The 21,002-nt window shown below is 41.4% G+C and overlaps 2 protein-coding genes across 4 annotated transcripts in view; one reads left to right on the top strand and one right to left on the bottom strand.

The window, feature by feature from the left end:
• Positions 1 to 13,382, top strand: part of tp63 (tumor protein p63) — a 145,696-nt gene extending 132,314 nt beyond the window's left edge. For all 3 annotated transcript variants that reach the window (XM_048541787.2, XM_048541788.2, XM_048541789.2), the window contains 4 exons: positions 6,226 to 6,377; positions 6,856 to 6,997; positions 8,882 to 8,975; positions 9,977 to 13,382. In XM_048541787.2, the coding sequence (XP_048397744.1) occupies positions 6,226 to 6,377; positions 6,856 to 6,997; positions 8,882 to 8,975; positions 9,977 to 10,273 (685 nt within the window). In that variant the 3' untranslated portion in view covers positions 10,274 to 13,382. The remainder of the gene's footprint in view (positions 1 to 6,225; positions 6,378 to 6,855; positions 6,998 to 8,881; positions 8,976 to 9,976) is intronic.
• p3h2 (prolyl 3-hydroxylase 2) overlaps positions 12,485 to 21,002 on the bottom strand; it is a 171,747-nt gene continuing 163,229 nt past the window's right edge. The window contains exon 15 of the mRNA XM_048541785.2: positions 12,485 to 12,599. Coding sequence (XP_048397742.1) covers positions 12,570 to 12,599 — 30 coding nt within the window. The 3' untranslated portion in view covers positions 12,485 to 12,569. The remainder of the gene's footprint in view (positions 12,600 to 21,002) is intronic.

A 21,002-nucleotide genomic window follows, 5' to 3' on the forward strand; every position in this document is an offset into this window, starting at 1 on the left:
CCATTATTTCTCTGCCCAACTTTATATTTGATCTGTATCCCATTGTATCCATTGTATCCATTGACAGCCTTCCTCACAATCCACAACACCACCAATTTTTGTTGTCTGTAAAATAGCTAATTAACTCACCTATGTTTTCATCCAAATCATTTGTAAATATGATAAACAACAGAAGTCCCAGTACTGATCCTTGCAGAGCGCCACTGTTCACAGACCTCTAGTCAGGTAAACACTCCTCCATAATTAGCCTCTGCCTTCTATTACCAAGTCAATTTTTGTAACCAACTTATCAATTCACTCTGGATCCCATGTGACTTAATTGTCTGGAACAGTCAACCAAGAGGGACTTTGTCATATCCTTTACTAAAGTCCATACAGACAACATCCACTGCCCTGTCCTCGTCAATAATCAACAACACTTCCTCAAAAAATTCAATCAAATTTGTGAGACAAGATCTCTTCCCACCTGAAGCCATGCTGACTATCCCTTTATAATTTCATTCTTTTTCAGCGCAAGTAAATCTTGTCCCTAAGAATCTTCTACACTAAATTTCCTACCGCTAATACAAGGCCCACCGTTCAGTAATTTTCTGGATTTACCTTGTTGCCCTTCTTAAACAAAGTAACAACATTGGCTATTTTCCAGTCTTCTGTAACTTTGCCTGTGCTAAAATTTCAAAGGTTTCTGTCAAGGCCCCAGCAATCTCCCCTCTCGCATTCCTCAGTATCCTGGGATTGTTCCCACCTGACTCTGCAGATTTACCTACTTCCATGTTTTTCAAGCTGCCCAACACCACCAACGTCTCAACGTGTCGTAGAATATCAACATACCATTTCTTAATCCTACCACCATCCATGTCCCTCTCCATGGTAAATACTGATGCAAAGTACTCATTAAGGACTTCATCTCTTGTGTGGACTTACCTTTTTCCAAGCTACCCTCCCGCTCCTAATGTACTTACAAAACGTCTTGGGATTCTGTTTAATCCTACCTACTAAGGACATTTTGTGGCTCCTTTTAGCCCTCCTAATCCTTTTTTCAAAAGTGCTTTCAGCTTCCTTTATATTCCTCAAGGGCCTTGTCTGCTTTCTGTTTCCTAAACCTTACATATGCTGTCCCTTTTCTTTTTTACTGAACTTTTGATATTTCTTGCTATCCTTACCTTTCCTCCTGACAGGAACATGTTGGTCCTGAACTCTGATCAACAAGCTTTTAAAAGACTCCAAAAAGTCAACTGTGGATTTAGCCCCAGTCACTCCAATCTAATTTCTCCAATTCCTGCTTAATACTGTTATGATTAGTCTTCTCCCAGTTTAGAACTTCCATCAAAGGACAAGTCTTATCCTTGCCCATAACAGTCTTAAAATAGCAGTATGTTCACAGTTCCCAAAATACACCATCCCTGAAACTTTAATTAGCTGGCCAGCTCATTCCCCAACATAAAGTCTAATATGTCCCCTTTCCTATTTGGACTATGTATATATTATTTCAAGACATCCTCCTGGATACACCTAACAAATTCTGTCTCATCTCAACCCAGACACTAGGGGAGTCCTTGTCAATATTCAGTAAATTAAAATCACCCACCACAACAACCCTGTTGAATTTGCAAATTTCCATGATCTGCTTATATATGTGTTCCTCCATTTCCTCCTGGCTATCAGGACACCAATGATGTATCTGTTCAATTTACGAATGTTATTGTTTTTCATTTTTCAGTTGTCAGTCTAGAAATGAGTGACATTGCTGGCTGAGGTTTGAACACTTGACCTGTGACTCACTCGTCCAGTCCCACAATCACTGTGCATTATACAAGGTCTGGGATTCAAGTTTTGAGAAGAGCTAAGTAACTGAACTAGGTCAAAAAAGAAGTGTCTTCCTTGGGAAGACTGCGAAATGATATCTACATGGGAACCCAGACAAATGTTATAGGTTTCTGACCTCTATTTTGAGACCTGTTGAATTATTCAACATGCAGTCCGAAGGGAAAAACAACAACTTGAAACATCTAGTATCTTGATACTGGACTTTAGTCCCACAGTTAAAGAACATGTTCATAGGAAGCAACACAGGAAAAGGCAGCAAATGAACCTCAACCTTCTTGTGCTTTGTAATTCTTCAAGAATTTGCTTTATCTTTGCACATTTTGGTGAGAAGTGAATGCTTTTCAAACAAAGGTAGCTGATATTTGCACACTGTTTGCAGGTCAACAGGAGAGAATGTTTCAGGAAATGAATTTTTTTCAATTAAACTTCAGATTAAAATAAAATTCTAACAGTTTATCAGATTGAAGTATGAGTAGTGTACTGCAGTTCTATTACTCAGTCAAATCACTGGAAGACGTGCTGGCTCTTTTTTTGACCATTTTCTTGTAAATTCCTGTCACTTATGCTGAATTGTAGTATATAATCCTACAATCTAATGCAGTAAATTCTGAAATCCCGGGTATTGAAATAACCTTTCAATTGTTTCAAAAGTTGATGTTCCCATGTTATTGTTGTCATGATGCTAAAATTCAGCAACCCTTCTGGAATGACATACGTAACCCATTATAATCATTTGAGTGGACCTGTATTTTGGAACCACAGCATTGTTGAGTCCGCTCACAGGATCAACTTATGGTGTTATCAAGCGGACCAGCTCTCTGTAAATAAAAAAAGAAAATGATGATAAATTTAGGTGGATCCCTCTGCATTTGGGAAGACAGTTGGATAACTAGGAAATGCAAAGTATGGTGAGATAACAAGGTGTAGAGCTGGATGAGCACAGCAGGCCGAGCAGGAAAACTGACGTTTCGAAAGGGTCTAGGTCTAAAATGTTAGCTTTCCTGCTTCTCTGATGCTGCTTGGCCTGGTGTGTTCATCCAGCTCTCCACTTTGTTAGCTCAGATTCTCTAGCATCTGCAGTTCCAACTATCTCTGAATGCAAAGTATGGTGCTTGGTTATACTGATCCCTACATATCTCTGGTACAGTGGTTAATTATATTGACCCGCACAGATGATACTGAGTCATACTGACTTCTGCATATCCAGGTATATATGGTATCATCATGAGTTAGCTCAAAGTTCACAGATCCAGTTGTACACAGTATCATGCGGGAAGTTTTATATTCTCACCATCCAGCCCTGTGAAGAGTGATCACTTGGCAGAGGCACCTGTAAAACATACACCAATGTGAATTACTCGTCTTGGAAAAACAGAGGAGGGGTAAAATTGAAGAGTCCAGTGTAGGACGTCTGTTTTTAAATTTCTGATTTGTTTTAAATCTGACGAGTCTAAGAAGTGATTGTGTCTACCAATAGCTTGTTAGCAATATTGTTCTCTTCTTCATTAGTGAGAGATGCAAGGGTTGGAGACCCCAGTACTGGAAACTGGGACCACTTGCACTGCATTGAACTGAACTGAACTATTTGGGTCATTTCTGGTGCTTGCCTGATGAAATACTGAAGCAGTTTGTCTCCAGTAATGAACTGAAGAACAGGAATGAAAGAATTTGTGGTCACATTTCACTCCAGTTCCTTTGTAACATGGTTCTGCCATTGATGTAATTCCATCTTATCTGTGAGTCATTTTGCGATGGGTTACTATTTCTGTGCTATCATATTATGTGAAATGAGGTGACATGAGCTGGCCTTGTGTCAGAAATTCTGGTTTTATTGTACATATTTTCTTTATTTTATTGCATATTGTTTTGTCTCAGTTCATGCATGATATTAGTGTGGATATCAAGCAGTTGGCTGCATTCTTCATTAGCTTTTAATTTCTCAGCTGTCCCCTGCCCTGACCCCATCTAATCTAGCCTGTTATTGCCCTATCTGAAATATACCATTCAGTAATACCTTCATGTTAGGATTAAATCAATTCATTGTAAATATTTATTGTTAGCACTGATCTGTTTCTGAGGCTGTGATCCTTCACAGTACTTTTCTTCAATTGTATTACATATTAAGGAATCTTCAGAGAGAGAGAGAACGTGTGCATGATGAGTTAGCATCAGGGGGCACAGCACGAGTTTGGGATATTTAGTTTTTGGTGTACGAGGAGCACAATAATACTGTGACCCGGGTTTTATTTTCTTTGGCTTATTGATTTGTTAATAGTATGTGCCTCTTGCTGTACCCTATGCATTTTCTGCAACTAATATTCTCTAGATAGTCAGTGCTGTTTTTCTATTAGGTCAGTGCCCTCGGGAGTGTTTTAATACTTTCAAGGGAACCCCCCCCCCCCCCCCCCCCCCAACCACACCGTGCAGTCTGACCAGCGCCAGTTAAAGATGCAAGGCTTTGAAGGCTGCTTTGAGCGTTGTCTAGTTCACCTCAATCAAATTTCAATTCGAGAGACCCATGAACGAGTAATCTTTCTGTATGATCTGATCCTACAACCCTGTTCTAGCTATCACTTTTTGCCATGTGTAGGGCGCCCTCATGTGGATTGAAAGCCAATGGAGAGTTGTCTCAGTGGTCACACACCCATTTTCATTGACTCGTCTAGGAAGAAAGAAGATAAAAGTAAAGGGGGTTTGACGGCAGAATGTAAAAGCATGAGGCTAATAAATCTTGCAGCCATCTGCATTTCACTATCTTGTTCCTGAAGTTTCCCATCATCAAATGCAGTGGTAGAATTATACAAAGTGCTATTTGCAGAATTTTCAGTAATTGCACTGCAAGCCAAGTTGCTCCAGAGAAGCTCTATCTGAACATCTGCACCAGTCATGCGCAATCTTTTCCCTTTTCCTGGCACAGCTAAGGAATCAAAACTGTAGACGATTGTAACAGTGGGCTACTGCTGGACAGATAAGGTCCTCTATAAAGATGTTCTGAGTTTTTTTTAAAGCTGGTCTTTTTGACTATGTTTTTCAGTATGGGGTAATTGTGTACATTCTGGATTGTTGCTGAAACCTGTACTAAATCCTTTCAATAAATCTAGCAACTGGAGTCTGTGTGAAGTGTCTCTTTGTATTTTGGGGTAGGTCCATATTTTTGAGGAGCTAGTATTTTATAGAAAACATATAAAGGGAAGCAGCGGTTCACCTGGAAAGCAAGCCAGTGAACGTTGTGGAAAATGCTAATATAGACATCACAGCAGTATAATTATGAGGTAAGGCAGATCAGATTAACGGAAAATTTGTAAAACAAACACTCAACGCATTTGCGTGCATATTTCAGTCGCCAAAAGAAATCTCTTCTGAAGTTGTTGAATTATTGTCAGAATGCACTTCTCTCAACAACAACTCGTTCATTGTCCCTTTGCCTGTATCTATGTGACTTGGAGTCAAGGGATATTATAGCAGAACCCTTTACTGTGTTCATCAAAAGTTTGAATACTTCAAGAGTTTCTGGATTCAGTTTGAGACTAGAAGACCCATTAGAGCTTCTGGCCGACATAGAGGTTTACAAGTGTTTACCCCTGTCTTTGGCATGTTTGCAGAAGCTAGTAAGGGAGCACTGCAGTCCTGGAGGTGCAGTCCTTATTGAGACATTAAGCCATGGTTTGTCTTTGGGTGCTGATCTCCTAGCGCTTAGAGGAGGAGTATTGGTGTACTGCCCATAGATTCTATATTTATGTCCCATGCAATACCTCTAAAATCAATTTAGTTGATCTCAGCCCTGAGTATTTGCAAAATGGTTGCCACATTTACTGGCAACTCAGTGATTTAATTGTATATAAGCATTTCTGGGACACTAATGAAGTGCATATGTTCCTTTACACATGTACAAGCTCAACTTCAAAAGTGACAATGGAACTATACATAAGTGGAGAAGGTACATTTCAGTTCTCATCAGAAAGGTGATCTTGGGCTGTGCATTGTGCTCAGAGTGAACCACTGTCAAGGTGGATTGAGAAGTGAATCAGTGGCCAGAGGCTCAGGATTAGTGTTAAAAGTCTGAGGAAAGGAGTGAAGGAATGATTCTGTTGCAGTTGGATTTTAGAATGCAGAATATGTTCTTACAAGGACCTGGTGAAGTTAAGTCAGTCTTGGCATTTAAGAGCAGTGGATAGAAATGACACATATTAGAAATTTGGGATTAAGTCACGGATTGGGATCACGGTGAATTCCTGCAACGGGAGTCAGCACCAGCATGGCCGAGTAAAATGTCATTTCTTCATGATGTAATTGAACTTGCTAATACAATGGTGAATTTGAGTAATAGCATTTTGGAGAGACGGTGGATGTTGTATGTAAACAAACTTTGCTTTTTACCTATTTTACTATTTGTTTCAGGCCATCAATGCAATCACAGCAGTCCTTTGGGCCCTCTGCCTCTCCAGTGAATAAAATGGCCACCATGGGGAACAAGTTGCCATCTGTCAGCCAGCTCATCAGCCCACAGCGCAATGCACTCACACAAGCCCCCATGCCACCAGGAAGTATGGGTAAGGTCCATGAGCATTATTCTCTTTTGTGGAAAAACTCCTTTCTCGCATCCTGGGCACATGCCTGTGTGATGGGTGATTTTTCTCAAACTGTCACAGCCTTTCTTCATTTGCTATACTTGATCGTTATGCAGAATGTTTGTTCCCTTGCTTGCCAAGAATCTATATGCTTCTACCTTAAAATATTCAAAGATTCTGCTTCCATTGCCTTTTCAAGAAGAGTGTCTCAAAGCTTCATGACCCTCTGGGAAAATACTTCTCACATCTGTCTTAAATGAGCAATTCCATATTTTTAAATGGTCCTGAACTAAGTTGCTTCCTGATGGAGAGGGATCTGAACTAATTTGTCAGTTGGTGCTCCAGGCTATATTTGTTGTATAGCCATACAATGTGTGATACTGACGCTGCAAGGACTGAGATTGAGTGGGTTATCTCGAGCATAAAGGGATGTTCCTGATCAGTTCTTTTGTTTTCTCAGTTCCTCAGATGATGAATGTTCCAATGCAGATGAATGGAGACATGAACGGGTTGAGTCCTACGCAGGGATTGCCTTCACCAATGGCATCGACTTCACATTGCACACCGCCTCCGCCTTACCCGTCTGACAACAGTATCTCCAGGTCAGAGGTGGTGATTAGATTACTCACTTTATTTGTAGAATTAGTTTATATAAAGTGGACTGTTTTCCTAGGACCATGAAGCATTCCCTGTTTATGAAATTTCAGATAATTAATCTGTTTGCCAATTGGATAAATCCCACAGTAAGATCTGAAAATTAATTTAATTTATACTGTAATAAGCTCTGGTTCATCTGATAAACAACACAAACCAATGTATTGAGTTTTCACTGGCCATGAGCTTTTATTTCCTTCAAAAGCCCACGATCCTGAGTTTGCAAGGTATTCAAAAAAGAGACCACACCAAATGTGGTAGCTGTGCCAATTTAAAGCAGCTCACAGGCCAGGATTAAAGAGAGAGGAATTCAGTCACCAGAAGGGTTTAAAATTGGTAAGGAGGTGTATTGGATAGGTTGTCTGCACCTACAGCTGACAAAACACAAAGGATAAATGGGATGCTTCCCAGAATATTGAGAGATGTGAGAAATTGCTGAGGCACTGGCTGCAGTGTTTTGGTTTTGTTCAGACTCAGTGGTGCCAAAGGATTGGAGTATTGCAAATGTTATGCCTTTTGTCCAAAAAAAGGTTGCAAGGAAAAGCCGAGCAACTCTGGACCAAGATAACAAAGTGTGGAGCTGGATGAACACAGCAGGCCAAGCAGCATCTCAGGAGCACAAAAGCTGACGTTTCGGGCCTAGACCCTCTGATGAAGGCTCTAGGCCCGAAACGTCAGCTTTTGTGCTCCTGAGATGCTGCTTGGCCTGCTGTGTTCATCCAGCTCCACACTTTGTTATCTTGGATTCTCCAGCATCTGCAATTCCCATTATCACTGATACAACTCTGGACCAGCTGGTTTAACTTTGGTTGGGAAACTTTTAGAAACAATAGATGAAGTGTCGGAGGCTATGGGGTGACCTTACAGAAGTTTATAACATCATGAGGGACATGGAAGTGTGAATCGTCAAGGTTTTTTCCCCCCCAGGGTGGGAGGGTGGCCCAAAAATAGGGGGCATAGGTGTAAGATGAGATTTTCCTTCAAATCATTTTTGCTTCTTTTTACTACTTTAAATCTGGGCTCTCTTACTCTCAACCCTTTCAAGAGTTAGAAATGTATTCACCCTATTCACTCAATCCAGATGCCTCATGATTTTGAAAAACTATCAGATCCCCTCTCAACTTTCTCTTCTGTAAGGAGAACAGCCGTAGCTTCACCAATCTGTCGTCTTAACCTAAATTTCTCATCCCTGAACACATTCTCAAACAGCTTCTGTACTCTTATACTTTCACATTCTTCCCAAAGTGTGATATCCAGAACCGGATGCAGTACTCTAGTCGAGGCTGAACTAGTGCAAGTTCGATAATGTACCTAAAATTCTGGAACCCCCTCCCTAACAGCACTGTTGGTATCCATACAGCCCAAGGAATGCAATAATTCAAGAAGACAGCCCACTAGCACCTTCTCAGGCCAATTAGAGACAGTTAGTAAATTCTAACCAAGTCATCATTGCTTACATAGTGTGTAATAATTCTCAAAAAAAAACCTTACTGCTGATGATCCCAGTGCAGTACTGCTGGATTGCTATATTATCACAAATGAGATGTTAAACCTCAGCTGAGTTTACCACATCCCAGGGCACGATTTTGGGCATGAGCAGTGGAATGCTTCCTGGTATCTTGGCCAATACTAAACACAATCAGTATGACAGATGATCTGATTATTCACACATTGCTGTTCGGGTTTACAAAAATTGTTTTCACACTGATTTATTTGTATCATAATTGCACAAAGAAGTTTTTGTTTCTCACAGTATGCATCTGCATGTTGTTTGAGAAAACTGTGGTCTTGAACAAAGAGCAGCACTGATCCTTCGACCCCTCTATTTGCAGCTTTCTGACGAGAGCCGGCTGTGCGTCGTGTTTGGAGTATTTCACCACCCAGGGATTGATGAACATTTACCAGATCGAGCATTTTACCATGGATGTAAGTAGTTTCCACTTCCCACTCAGGTCCATGACCCCTGCCAATTTCCCTCATCTCTTTAATAAAACCATCATATAGATGGAAAGCCAAAGCATGCTCAATATGGGTCTCTATATAGTCCTCACTGTCATGAACTTTGGGTGAAAGGATAATACAGACACTTAATTAAGCCTTAAAGTCACTCATTTCTCCATATCTGCAACTTAAGGAAAGTGAATACAGATCAGGCATGTGACTGCTTCGGGACCTTGTCTCATCTAACCTTTTTAAATGAATGGACAGTGATTGTGTTCACACACACCAAAACTGGACCAGAAGCAGGAAAACCTTGTCCTGATTTTGGTTACCCTTGGAAGAGGTAGAGACTGACTGATGTTTGTCTTTCAGTTTATTCCGTGGCTGTAAAGGCCTTATCCCAGTGATAAAAGCAAGTGTGTTTTTGAGAGAATAGAAATGCTGGGGAAAACTTCAGAAGGATTGGGTGTTTCCTGGCCCCTTAAGTTGATCTCTAGGTACATGGTCAGTGATACAGTGCTTATTGTAAAGGCGAGGTCAGTACTCGCGACGCAGGAAAAGTTATGAACCTAAATTTAATCAGTGGGACCATTTGTGGTGTTAATAAAGGCGAGTATGAGGTTCTCGTGAGAACCTAATTGGTTCTTTAGGGAAGGGAGGACAGCCCTGAATGAAATGGGGTTCGTGTTTAGGAAATCTAGAGTTAAGCAATGTACAGTATCACTCAGGATTAAACTCAATAAAAGAATGGATCAGAATTGGCTTTTCTCAAAGTCTGAAGTTTTGCATAGTTTTCTAGGGAATAATTGGATAAATTTGTGCTCCCAATTAAAAGCAATAAATGGAAAATCTCAGAGGTCATTCTGCGAAGTTTCGAGTTTATGTTTTTGTCACATGAAATTGCATTTCAGCAGTGTGAAACCATAAAAGTCATCAGTGATTTGCTGCCTCCATAACCAAAACCATTTTTAAAAAAATCTTATCAGGATCTCATCAGCCTGAAGATTCCTGAGCAGTATCGACACGCCATCTGGAAAGGAATATTGGACCACAGACAGAGCCTTGATTTCTCAACCCCTCCCCAACTACTGCGGAACACAAGCAGTGCCTCTACTGCCAGTATGGGCTCCCAGAACGAGACACGTGGTGAACGGGTAATTGATGCGGTCCGTTTCACCCTGCGCCAGACCATCTCCTTCCCTCCCCGCGATGATTGGAATGATTTTGGATTTGACGTGGATGGACGCCGCAGCAAGCAGCGGATCAAGGAGGAAGGGGAGTGAAGTGGTCTGGAACAACAAATGCATCAAACCACAAAAGACAATGTTCCAAAAATATTGACTGATGACAACAATACGAGGGGACACTGTCAGAACAAAGTATTTACACTTTGAGTATTCTTTCTCGTATTCAAATTGGTTGCACTTATCCAACTTTATTTTGCCTTTATTTTACTTTTTTGTTGTCTTAAGCCCAACTGCCCATATATGGTAGCTGTATCAAAGCTTATAGGGTGCTTGAGGGGCTATGTGGGATTTGTAACTGCCATATTTATGCATCTGTTCCTGTTTAGAGAGGATCATTCTAATCAATGGTATTGTTCGTGCATCAAAATTGCAATTGCATAAAGGTGTGCGAGTGCAAATAGATACAGACTAAGCATGTGAGTGAGGAAGGCAGACAATGGAGTTGTTGAGCCTCCTTCCTCACTCTATTCTTGGTTATCTTGCACTTCAAAAATTACATTTAATATTTCACAGCCAGGGCTGAGATCAGGAGTGCTGCAAAAGTACTTACATACACTGGAACAGTGGCTGGCAATCTCTACGAGGAAGGGGAGCAATCATTGCTATTGTTTGTTTTCTTTTAATGATGATGACAGAGCATCAACTAACAGCCATGTAGTCTGTCACACAAATTCAACTCCTGGAAATGGGTCAAGGAGCCCTTTCTGAGATTCAGTACTGCAAAAGTAGTTTTGTCTCTTAAAACATTTGCTAGCAAATGTGGCATTTTCCTGTTCCTGCTTACCTGCGATGCGTCCAGGTGGCTGAGTGGTGCGCCTCTCCCATAGTGATTCCAGGAAGCACTTGATTATGTGCATGTGTAAGCTCAGTACTTGCAGGACAAGTAGAACTGCAAATGTGATCTCCTGTTGCTGACGTGTCCTGGATCATAGAAACCACATGTCACTGCTGAATGAATGCAGCTGTCGGTTAGCTAAAGTCGGGATGTCAACCCTTTCACGTACAAGCTGTGATGTATTAGCTCATAAACACAACCTTGACTGACAATTACATTCTGATGTTTGCTTTGAATTTAAAGGGGCAAGCGGGAGAAAGAACTGCTTCGCGATAATCACTGATAGCAAATTTTATACTGGTTCAGAATTTTATATTGAGATCCATCTCAACTTCGTGCATTTCATTTGCAGGATGTTGCATGGTGTGAAACTACTGATCCTGGTGGTGCTGGCCACGTTCTGAGGGAATGCTGGATTTGGTTAGTTTTTATCTCCTCCTGGGCTGGGGGGAAGACCATTCAGCAATGTCAGTTGTATGGGACATGGGCTTTAATCTGGACCTGAAGCCACTTCCTGGGTTTATCCCTAATCTGTTCACAAGTGTAAGATAATTCCCTTCTCCTAAGACTTAAGCTTTCACCAATGACAGTTGGACCCTTGTGAGAAAATTCATAGCTTTACAGAATAAGAGTGTAAAGCTGTGTGACACATGAGATGTTTAGGATCTTTGTCATAGGCACCATTCTTACTGCCTCACTGATATCTGTTGTTTATAAACATCAGTGCAGCGTTCATATCATATATGATACTTTAAACACACGACAGTTAAAAATTACACTGTTATGTGTTTAATAGCTCCCTAGAAAACTATCCTGGATAGTAGTGCCTTGATAAATGGGCTCTGTGATTCAAAGACAGCCAGAGCTCCAGATGGAAGAGCTATCAGTGACTATTAGTTTGTACCATTGTCACCCAGTTAAAGAAGCAGCACAGACCAGCCCAGACAGCTGTTGTTTAGTGGAAGGGCATGGGAAAAAGTAGGATAAATTGAGTTTGACTGAGAGCACCACTTGTATCATGACTTTAACACGCTGCAGCATTCTGTTTCTCTACTTGAATCTGGTTCTGGGGTAGCCTGTGTGTTACTGTAGGTGTACCCGTTTCACATATGAGTCCTAGATTTCAACATTTTGTTTTATCTTCATCTCTTGGTATTTTGCTACAGTGACTGAGGCTGTCCTGCAGGTGAACTCCAAGTAGCTTGGTGCTAATGGCTGAGGTGATTCAGGTTATTGAAATTCCTCACAAACTGTGAATTAGGGTTTAGTAGAGACGCTTTTACTTCTTTTTATCCCTCTCTCTGCTTCCTTCAATTTTAATTGCACTTCAAAACAATTCTGAAATGTCAGGGTAATCCATGCAGAGTGGTTTCTATTCACAAAACAATATTTGGTGGCTCCTTGCACAGCTGCAATCTCTTCTGTTCCTTCTCCTCCCTCCAACTCACCAAGGTCAAATAATCCACCAGTGCTCATCCTCTGGTTAACTCTTCCAGACTAGTCTGGGCTGCTGGAACTGTTTGAACCCTACACAAGATTAGAAGGAGAAGAGGAATTAGTATTTCACACAGGACAAGCCAATGCGTGTGCCTGCCCCACACTGACTTTCACAACTCCCTTTCTGATGTGATTGCAGAAACAGAGCACAGCTGGAGATGGCATGAATGGTTGTGTCCAGAGAGAGAGAGAATAAAAACAGTCTCTGCTAAAATAATGTTATGGCTTTGATTTGTGCAGGTATTAAAATGGGATGTGTCTAAAATTTTAAATGGGAGTTTGTCTGTAGTAGCATGACAGTCATAAAATAGTTGGTCAGTTTTCATTTCATGTTGCTGTATATACACCATTGGAGCATTTTGCCAACTTTTTTAGAAATATGTATGTATCATGTTTAAGGTGGTATAAATCATGTAACTGTCAAACTGTGTACGCATCAACACTGACTGGGCTGAGCACTCAGTCAGTTATTGCAGTCCCTGTTTGAATGAATGCAAGCATCAGCACTGTCCAGCACAGCCGATTATGCCTGCAGAATGATAACTGCAGGGCTTTTGTATGAGGATGTTGCTTTCATTTGGTGTTTCACTGAATAAAGTGTATTTGTGACTATGGTAATCAGAGGGGGATGGGTAGCATATCAGCAGGATGCTGGCAGGTTTGTACTATTTGGAATCAATAGTTGTGTTTCAATTCAGTGTAAATCTGCTGTGTATTGGATTTGATGCACTGTAAAGTTCCTTCTGTATAAACTACCACCACATTCCTTTTTTTTCTTGCAGTATTAAGTATCCAATTAAAAGTTTCTCAAGAGTCCTGGTTCCCTTGAGTATCATTTGAATTTTCTATCATTCACCCAAAATCATTCTAATTGTAAACATCTGTGAGAAACTGTGCAAGTTGTGCCCTCTAATTGCATGTGCCAAATTATCTTGTTAGTTATAAAAACTCAGTGTTGTTCGGCTTTGACTTGACACTAGGTATGGAATGTGGCAAAGGCTCCAAGTTCAGTTAGTGAATTATAATTAATGTAGAACTTAGTTAGGACTGGTAAAAGTACCATCCTTCAGAAGAGATTATGACTGAAGCAGCTCAAAATTTGCCAACTAAATCAAGCTGGGAAGAATGGTGAACAGAGAAGATGATACAAATTACCTACAACAGGACATAGCCTAGCAGAATTGGCAAATAGAGTATGAAGTGATATTTTTGGTATAAGAGTTAGGTAGAGGGTATTTAGATTTAATACCCAAGTTCTGAAGAGTATGTAGGGTCAGAGGGACCTGCTAGTACATAGGGGAGGCGATATTATCACTGGACTGTTAATCAAGATATCCAGTTAATATGCTGGGAACCCAAATTCAAATCCCACTGCAGCAGATGGTAGAATTTGAATTGATAAAAGTCTGGAATTGAGTCTAATGATAACCGTGAATCCATTGTTGATTGCCGATTAAAACTCATCTGGTTCTGTGACGTCCTTTTGGAAAGAAATCTGCTACCCTTAACTGGTCTGGACTACATGTGACTCCAGATCCACAGCACAGTGTTTGACTCTTAATTGCCCATTGGGAATATATTCTGACCTAGCCAGCAATGCTTTTATCCCATAAATTTTAAAAACCATTTTCATCGATCATTGAAGGTGGTTGGATGTACCAAGAGTATGGTCAGCATAGCATGTGGGATCTTAGGCTTCATAAATAACTGCACAACTGAGCACAAAAGCAGGGAGGTTATGCTTTATGGAAGTCTGGTTAGGCCCAGCTATAGTATTTGATCCAGTCAGGGTGAGCCCAGTTTCTAAAAGGGGTGGAGTGATAAAAATTAAGGAGCTTTTGTCGCATGGCGAACTTGTAAGAATTAAAAGTGGGTGCTGGCAGATTGGGCCACGGTGCGTACTGAACATGAGAAAGATCTCAAGATCTGAAATACAGGACAAACAAACTACAAGGGGAGGTTGGTAGAGTTGAGCTTGTTGTTGGAGTTAAGGAGATGTGGAAAGATTGGTTTGAAGTGTAAGATTACGATAAGTTTACACAGACAGTCAAGGAAAAGCTGTTACCATTATTTGATGGTACAAAGGCTGGGGGATACCAAGATAAGCTTTTAAGTGAGAGATATGAGGGGAATTTATTTTCAGCCGGGAATGGTAATGGTCTGGAATTTTCTGTCCGTGATGATGGTGGAAGTGGAGTCAAGCAGGAGAGTGGCATGGTTTGAATTGCTATACATGACAAGTGTCCTGGACTGAATAACCACCTATGCTGAAAATTATTTATTTAATAGCTGTTTCTTGGACCTTGTCTCACACAATTGGCCATGAAGACCTTGTGTAGTAACCTTTAACGTGGCCCTTGATTAAATTCCTTCTGAAAATTCATTTCCAGCACAACCATAAACTCAACTCCAACCAAGTCACTTGTTGCTTCTTCAAATGAATTAGTTCACCATGATTTCTCTCCTTGTTTGCCTGATTACTTTAAGGTATCATGGTGATTGACTAAAATGGTGGACTGAGAGGTGTAGATCTTGTAGCTGCACCTGAGATTCAGGATTATTTCTAGATTTATTTCTGGACTGCTTAGTTATTAAAATTTTTAAAAGACACTTGGGTATGTACATGAATAAGAAATGTTTGGAGGAATATGGGCCAAATGCAGCCAGGTGGGATTATGGTTGGCATGGATTGATTGGAGCAAAGGGTCTGTTTCCATGCTGTATAACTCTAAGTCCATTGCAACGGCAATGATCCAGAACAGCAGGCTGGGTAAAGGTGGTGGAGTCACTCTTGTTTCAGGTAGAGAGTTAATGGCTCACGCACACTAAAGTAAAAGCACTATAACACATACAACAAGGACAAGCCAGCTTCAATAGCACATGCAAGTGCATTTCTCCAAACATTTGTGAAATAACTCACCCAGAGGCTGGTATCCTGTCACCACATCATGTTTCATTTACATACAGAGTCCTTGGCACTGATCCAGCTTCCTCAGAGTTGGCTTTCAGAGTGAACAGAACCTCTGATACCGCTTTTTATACTGTCAGCCAGGACTCCCTGATTGCACCAGGTTAATAGTCCCAATCAGGGAAATCATTCCTCCTGGCTGACCTCATTACGATCATTAAATTCCTCCTCCTCCTGGGGCATTTTAGCACGAGGTCTGCACCTGAAAAGGGTGACATCTAATGCATAGTAGTTTGCCTCTTACTTCCAGAGCATCTTGAAAGAAATTCATTCTCCTTTTCAGGTGGCAAAGACATCAAGGTGGCAGTATCCAGCATGTCAATCTCAGATTCCGAGTTTTATTCGGTGTTTGACGGAGAGGCAGACCCCACGGGTTCCAGAGTCGTCAGAAAGGATATTGAGAAGCTGGGCACGTTTCACTCTCACACCATTTACAAGTTTGCAGCTTTCAACTTTCAAATGGTCCACCTGCTTGTTTGGGACCATCACATCTACCCAAACTTCAGATGTTATTTACCTAACATCCACTGTGCTTCTTGTCCAGATAGGGTCATTCCTGTGGTTCCTTCACCAAACTTCATACCCTGAAGTAAACTGTGCCTCTCACTTAGTGGAGTCCTGTGTCTGGCATTTGCTTCTGATCCTGTTTCACCGTTTCCCCCTAAGGTCCAGGAAGATCAGGTTTAACCTGGTGTCTTCTCCCCATTAGCAACTGTGCTGAAGCTATCCCTGTAGTTGCATGAGATGTGGTCCTATTGATCAAATAGGATCTAGGACAGTTTGGTATCTAGTGAAGCTGTAGGCTGTTTCTTTAAGCCTGCCTGCAATGTTTGGACTGCACTTTCTGCCAGACTATTGGATGATGGATGGTATGGAGCTGCCTTGTATGTTAAATACCAATTGGTTTTAGAAAATACTCAGATTAACTGCTGGTAAATGATGGCCTGTTATCTGTAATCAATGCTTCTTGGAGTATGTGTATTGCTGAAGATGCGTGCTGTTTTTCTATCATCATCCCCATGTTTTTCATTCAGCCACAATGACTAATAACATTAAGCTCATGAAAGGACCTGCATAGTTAATGTTTAACCAAGTCTAGGGTTTACTCGGCTATTCCCATGAATTGTGGAGCTGCTGGCTGTTTATGTCCTTGTTGGCACTCTGGGCACTACCCCATTCACATAACTTTTTCTGCATCTAATCCTGGCCAACAATCATACCTTTTCACCAACATCTTCATTTTGGAAACCGCTAGATGTCCCCACTGGAGTTCAGGCAGCAACCTTTGCTCAGGACAATCACTCTTGCTCCCCATAATAATATGCTGTCCTCTACTGTGATCTGATCTCTCCGGGCCAAAAAGGTTTTAATTCTGGTTTCCTCCACATCCATCAGTTTTTGTTTTGGCAGGACTGGATTGTTCTGTGTCCAAAGCCTGATATTTTCAGCTATGACTGAGTTCGTCAAAAAAATTTAAAACCATTACGGACTCTGCCGGTGGCAGTGGTATCCCCACCACTGGTGTATCTGCCAGTGAGAGTTGGCTCAATGCATCAGCATTTGCTACATGTCATCCTGAATGGTGTTCCAACTTGTGATACTGAAAATAAATGCTTCAGTGCTGAAGAGTCATCAACTCAATGTTGGCTTGTTCTCTCACAATGGATGCTGCCTGACTTGCTGTTATCTTCAGCATTTGTTGTTTTCAGTACAGATTCCAGCGTGTGCAGTAATTTGCTCATACCTTATAATGATACGTACATAGTTTTAGAGCCCACTGCTGAATTTGGCCTGAAGTTACAGGTGGCACTACTTCTGTCCTTTTGAGTAGACCCCGCAGGGGTTTGTGGTTCGTTAATATTACAACATTACATCTGTAAGGATATTGTTGGAACTTCCTGACTCCAAATATGACCGCCAAACCACCTTTCTCTGTCAGAGTGTATTTATGCTCTGCGTTAGCCGAAGCCCTGGAAACATACGCTATTGGGTGTTCCTCTCCATTGGGCCACCTGTGAGTTAACATTACACTCATACCATACGGAGAGGTGTTGCATGTCAACACCAGATCTCGTCTGGAATTGTAGTCTGTTAACACCTTGGAGGATGATAGCTGGTTCTTCACTTTCCTGAAGCTATGGGTTGGCTACGCTACCATTTTCAAGGCTGACCCTTTTTAACAGTTGATGCAAAGGTGCTGGGATGAAGGCCAAGTTAAATATGAGCTGTCTGTAATAAAATACCATCCCAAGGTAAGACTTAAGCTCCAGTACAGACATGAGAGCTGGGGTACCTTTGATCATTTTCATCTTGTCTTCTAACGGGCGTAACCCAGTCTTGTTGAGTCTGCAGCCAAAGTAGGTCACTTGGGGTGCCTGAAATACATTTTTCCCTTCTAATGCTTACACCCACCTGAGATAAATGTCTAAAGTCTTCATCTAAGTTCTTTAAGTGCTCCTTGTTGGACCTCCCTGTTATTAGCATGTCATTTACATAAATGGTGACCTGGGGTAGACCTTGTCAAATGTTCTTCGTCGTCTGCTGAAAAATGGTGAGACTGACAATACCCCAGATGACAGTTCATATTTTGGTACAAACCCTTGACTATCATTTCAGCATACGTCTATACGACTCTTCACCTCACTGCAATTGCAAGTACACATCACACGTTAAGCTTCATGAAGGCCGGCCACCTACCAGCTTTGTGTATAAATCCTCTAGGTGAGGGACTGGGTATTTATGCAGCTGCAAAAAGTGATTTACTGTTTGTTTAAAGTTAGGCCTTACAATCAGCATGACTGGTGCTGCCCATTCTGCAAACAGGACTGATTTGATGATTCCTTCACTTTCCAGCCTTCAGATTTCTACCTGTATTTCTGACCATGAGGTGAATGGCACTGGGCAGGCCTTGCAGAATTGTGGAATTGCTTCCTGATCAACATGCAGGATGGCCTTGGGCCCTCTCATAGCCCCTAGTCCTTTCTGAAAAACATCAAGGTATTTCATTAGGATTCAGTCAGGCAGCAATTTTCTGTTGAAAAATGTTGAACCAATCAAGTTGAATCTTTTTCAACCTTCTTCTAACTAAGGCCCAAGCCTTTTACTATAAATCGGTGGTAACTGAACCAGCTGCTTACCATAAGAGATCAGAATCAAAGTTGTACCCCTAACTGGGGCGGCACAGTGGCTCAGTGGCTAGCACTGCAGTCTCACAGCACTGGGGACCTGGGTTCAATTCCAGCCTCGGGCGACTGTCTGTGTGGAGTTTGCACATTCTCCCCGTGTCTGCGTGGGTTTCCTCTGGGTGCTCCGCTTTCCTCCCACAGTCCAAAAATGTGCAGGCTAGGTGGATTGGCCGTGCTAAATTGCCTGTAGTGTTCAGGGGTGAGTCGGTTATAGGGGGATGGTTCTGGGTGGGATGCTCCAAAGGGCAGTGTGGACTTGTTAGGCCGAAGGGCCTGTTTCCACACTGTAGGGAATCTAATCTGTGAAAATTCCTGGGTATAGCTTCTCAGTCTAGCCAAGGTCATGCCTAAACTTAAGAGTTAGGGTCCAGAGTGAATTTTATTGAAGACTGGTTTTGCGATCACTGAAACAGCTGCGCCAGTATCAAGCTCCATTAGAAACTGATGACCATTTAAACAAATGTTTATTTTAATTGGTTCAGATTTGGATGTTGCTAAGCAATTTAACTGTTCCAAGCCAGATGTAGATGGACCTTCCAACCAGCCTATGAGTTCTGTTAGTCAATTTAGGTCTAATAGGACTCTTCTGCTGTCTAGAGTCTGCATACCGGTAGCAATTACAATGGCTTGCTGGCAGTGATCCTGAAGAAACTTTTAACAGTTTGGCTGAGGCTGGACTTTGTTTTAGAGTTTTGCTATTAGCTGATCTAGAGTCTGTACGTTTAGGATATATCCTGAGTGAGGCTATGCAATTGCCTTCAGTCAAGTGGTGTTCCCCAACCTCAGTCAGACTGGCGAGAGTATTGCTTCCGGCAGAATAGCCTGCAACTCATGCTCAGCTTGCTGCATTTTCCAATGATAAAGCCAGTTGTAATGCCTGTTTGAAGTCTAGTTGGGCGTTAGCTAATAGGTGCTTTTGCATGGATGTATCATTAATCCCACATACCAACAGGTCTCTCAGCATCTCATTAATGGTTAAACCAAAGTCTCATACCTCTGCTAGTCATCTTGACCCAGTCCAAAAACCCAATATGGATTTCCCTGGAACTTGAATTGCTGAGTAAAAGCAACAAATTCTCAGAAGAGGTTAGGGATGGTAATATTTGTTACCCTAAATCCATCAACTCTTGAAAGGTTTTAATATCTGGTGTCTCAGGGAAAGCTAGGACCCTAATAACTGAAAAAGCTGTGAGTCCACAAGCCATCAGGAGAATTATTTGTTGATTTCTTATTTGCCTGGAAAAACTAACACTTTTTCCACATACTGGGCTCAGTCTTTGACAGCAGGATCAAACAAGTCAAGCTTCTCAAATAATCGCATGGTGCCAGAAATGCTTACCCCAAATCAAAAACGGCTGTTGCAAATGAATTTCTTTAGGAGTATGTTGTTCTCTCATTGCCATTAGCTGAGTCTAGTATCCTGTCACAAAGCCACCCTTTGTTTACATGTCGAATGTCCTTGACACTGAGCCAGCTCTGAGTGAACAGATGTCTGACATTCCTGTTCTTATCCATCAACTAGGACTTCTGAGTGGGGCTGTTAATCTGATCCAATTAGGGAACCCATGTTCTATGAGGTCCACTTAACTCATTACAGTCACTACAACTTGCCTTTCATGTAAATAAATAATCCCAGCACTAGGTTGAAACTACAGTTTAGTCCTGACACATCTTTTAGATCCAGTACCTGCCAAGTTGATGTATTTCAAAGCAATTCAGCTGTTCCTGGTGTTTTTTTAAAATTTCCATGAAAGCTGCTTCTTGTTCTGGGCCCTAAAATTGCCATATATCCATAGAGTGAGCTTGCATAGATGGTCACATTGATGAGAATTCGACAAGGACATTGCTAAATAGTTCATCAATCCAACAATCCATTGTACTGCTTTTACGTTTGTTAGTTGATGCTTCTCTGCTATAGCTGTTGCCTTCACAGGATCTGGTGAAGTCCTTCGCATTCCCTGATCTATTTACTTGCTTTAGGCATCCTCAATTTTTTTTTCTTGTTCAACTTTCAGGTTCATAAGATAAGCTGACCCTAGTACTAGTTATGATCATGGACTGTGAGGGCTTCTTCCATCATATCTTGTCATCTGTAGACTCGCAGTTCATCCTCAATAGCTCACTGGGATGACTGACTATTTCATTCTATATGCATTGATACTGTTCTGAAGCAGAGGACTGCCAAACAATATGCACTCCCAAAGGGCATCCACAATATAGTTTGTTTTCATCCAGGTTCACTTAACAGTAACCATTTAGAACATAGAACAGTACAGCATA

Source organism: Stegostoma tigrinum, chromosome 14, assembly GCF_030684315.1.
Source record: "Stegostoma tigrinum isolate sSteTig4 chromosome 14, sSteTig4.hap1, whole genome shotgun sequence".
NCBI lineage: Eukaryota > Metazoa > Chordata > Chondrichthyes > Orectolobiformes > Stegostomatidae > Stegostoma > Stegostoma tigrinum.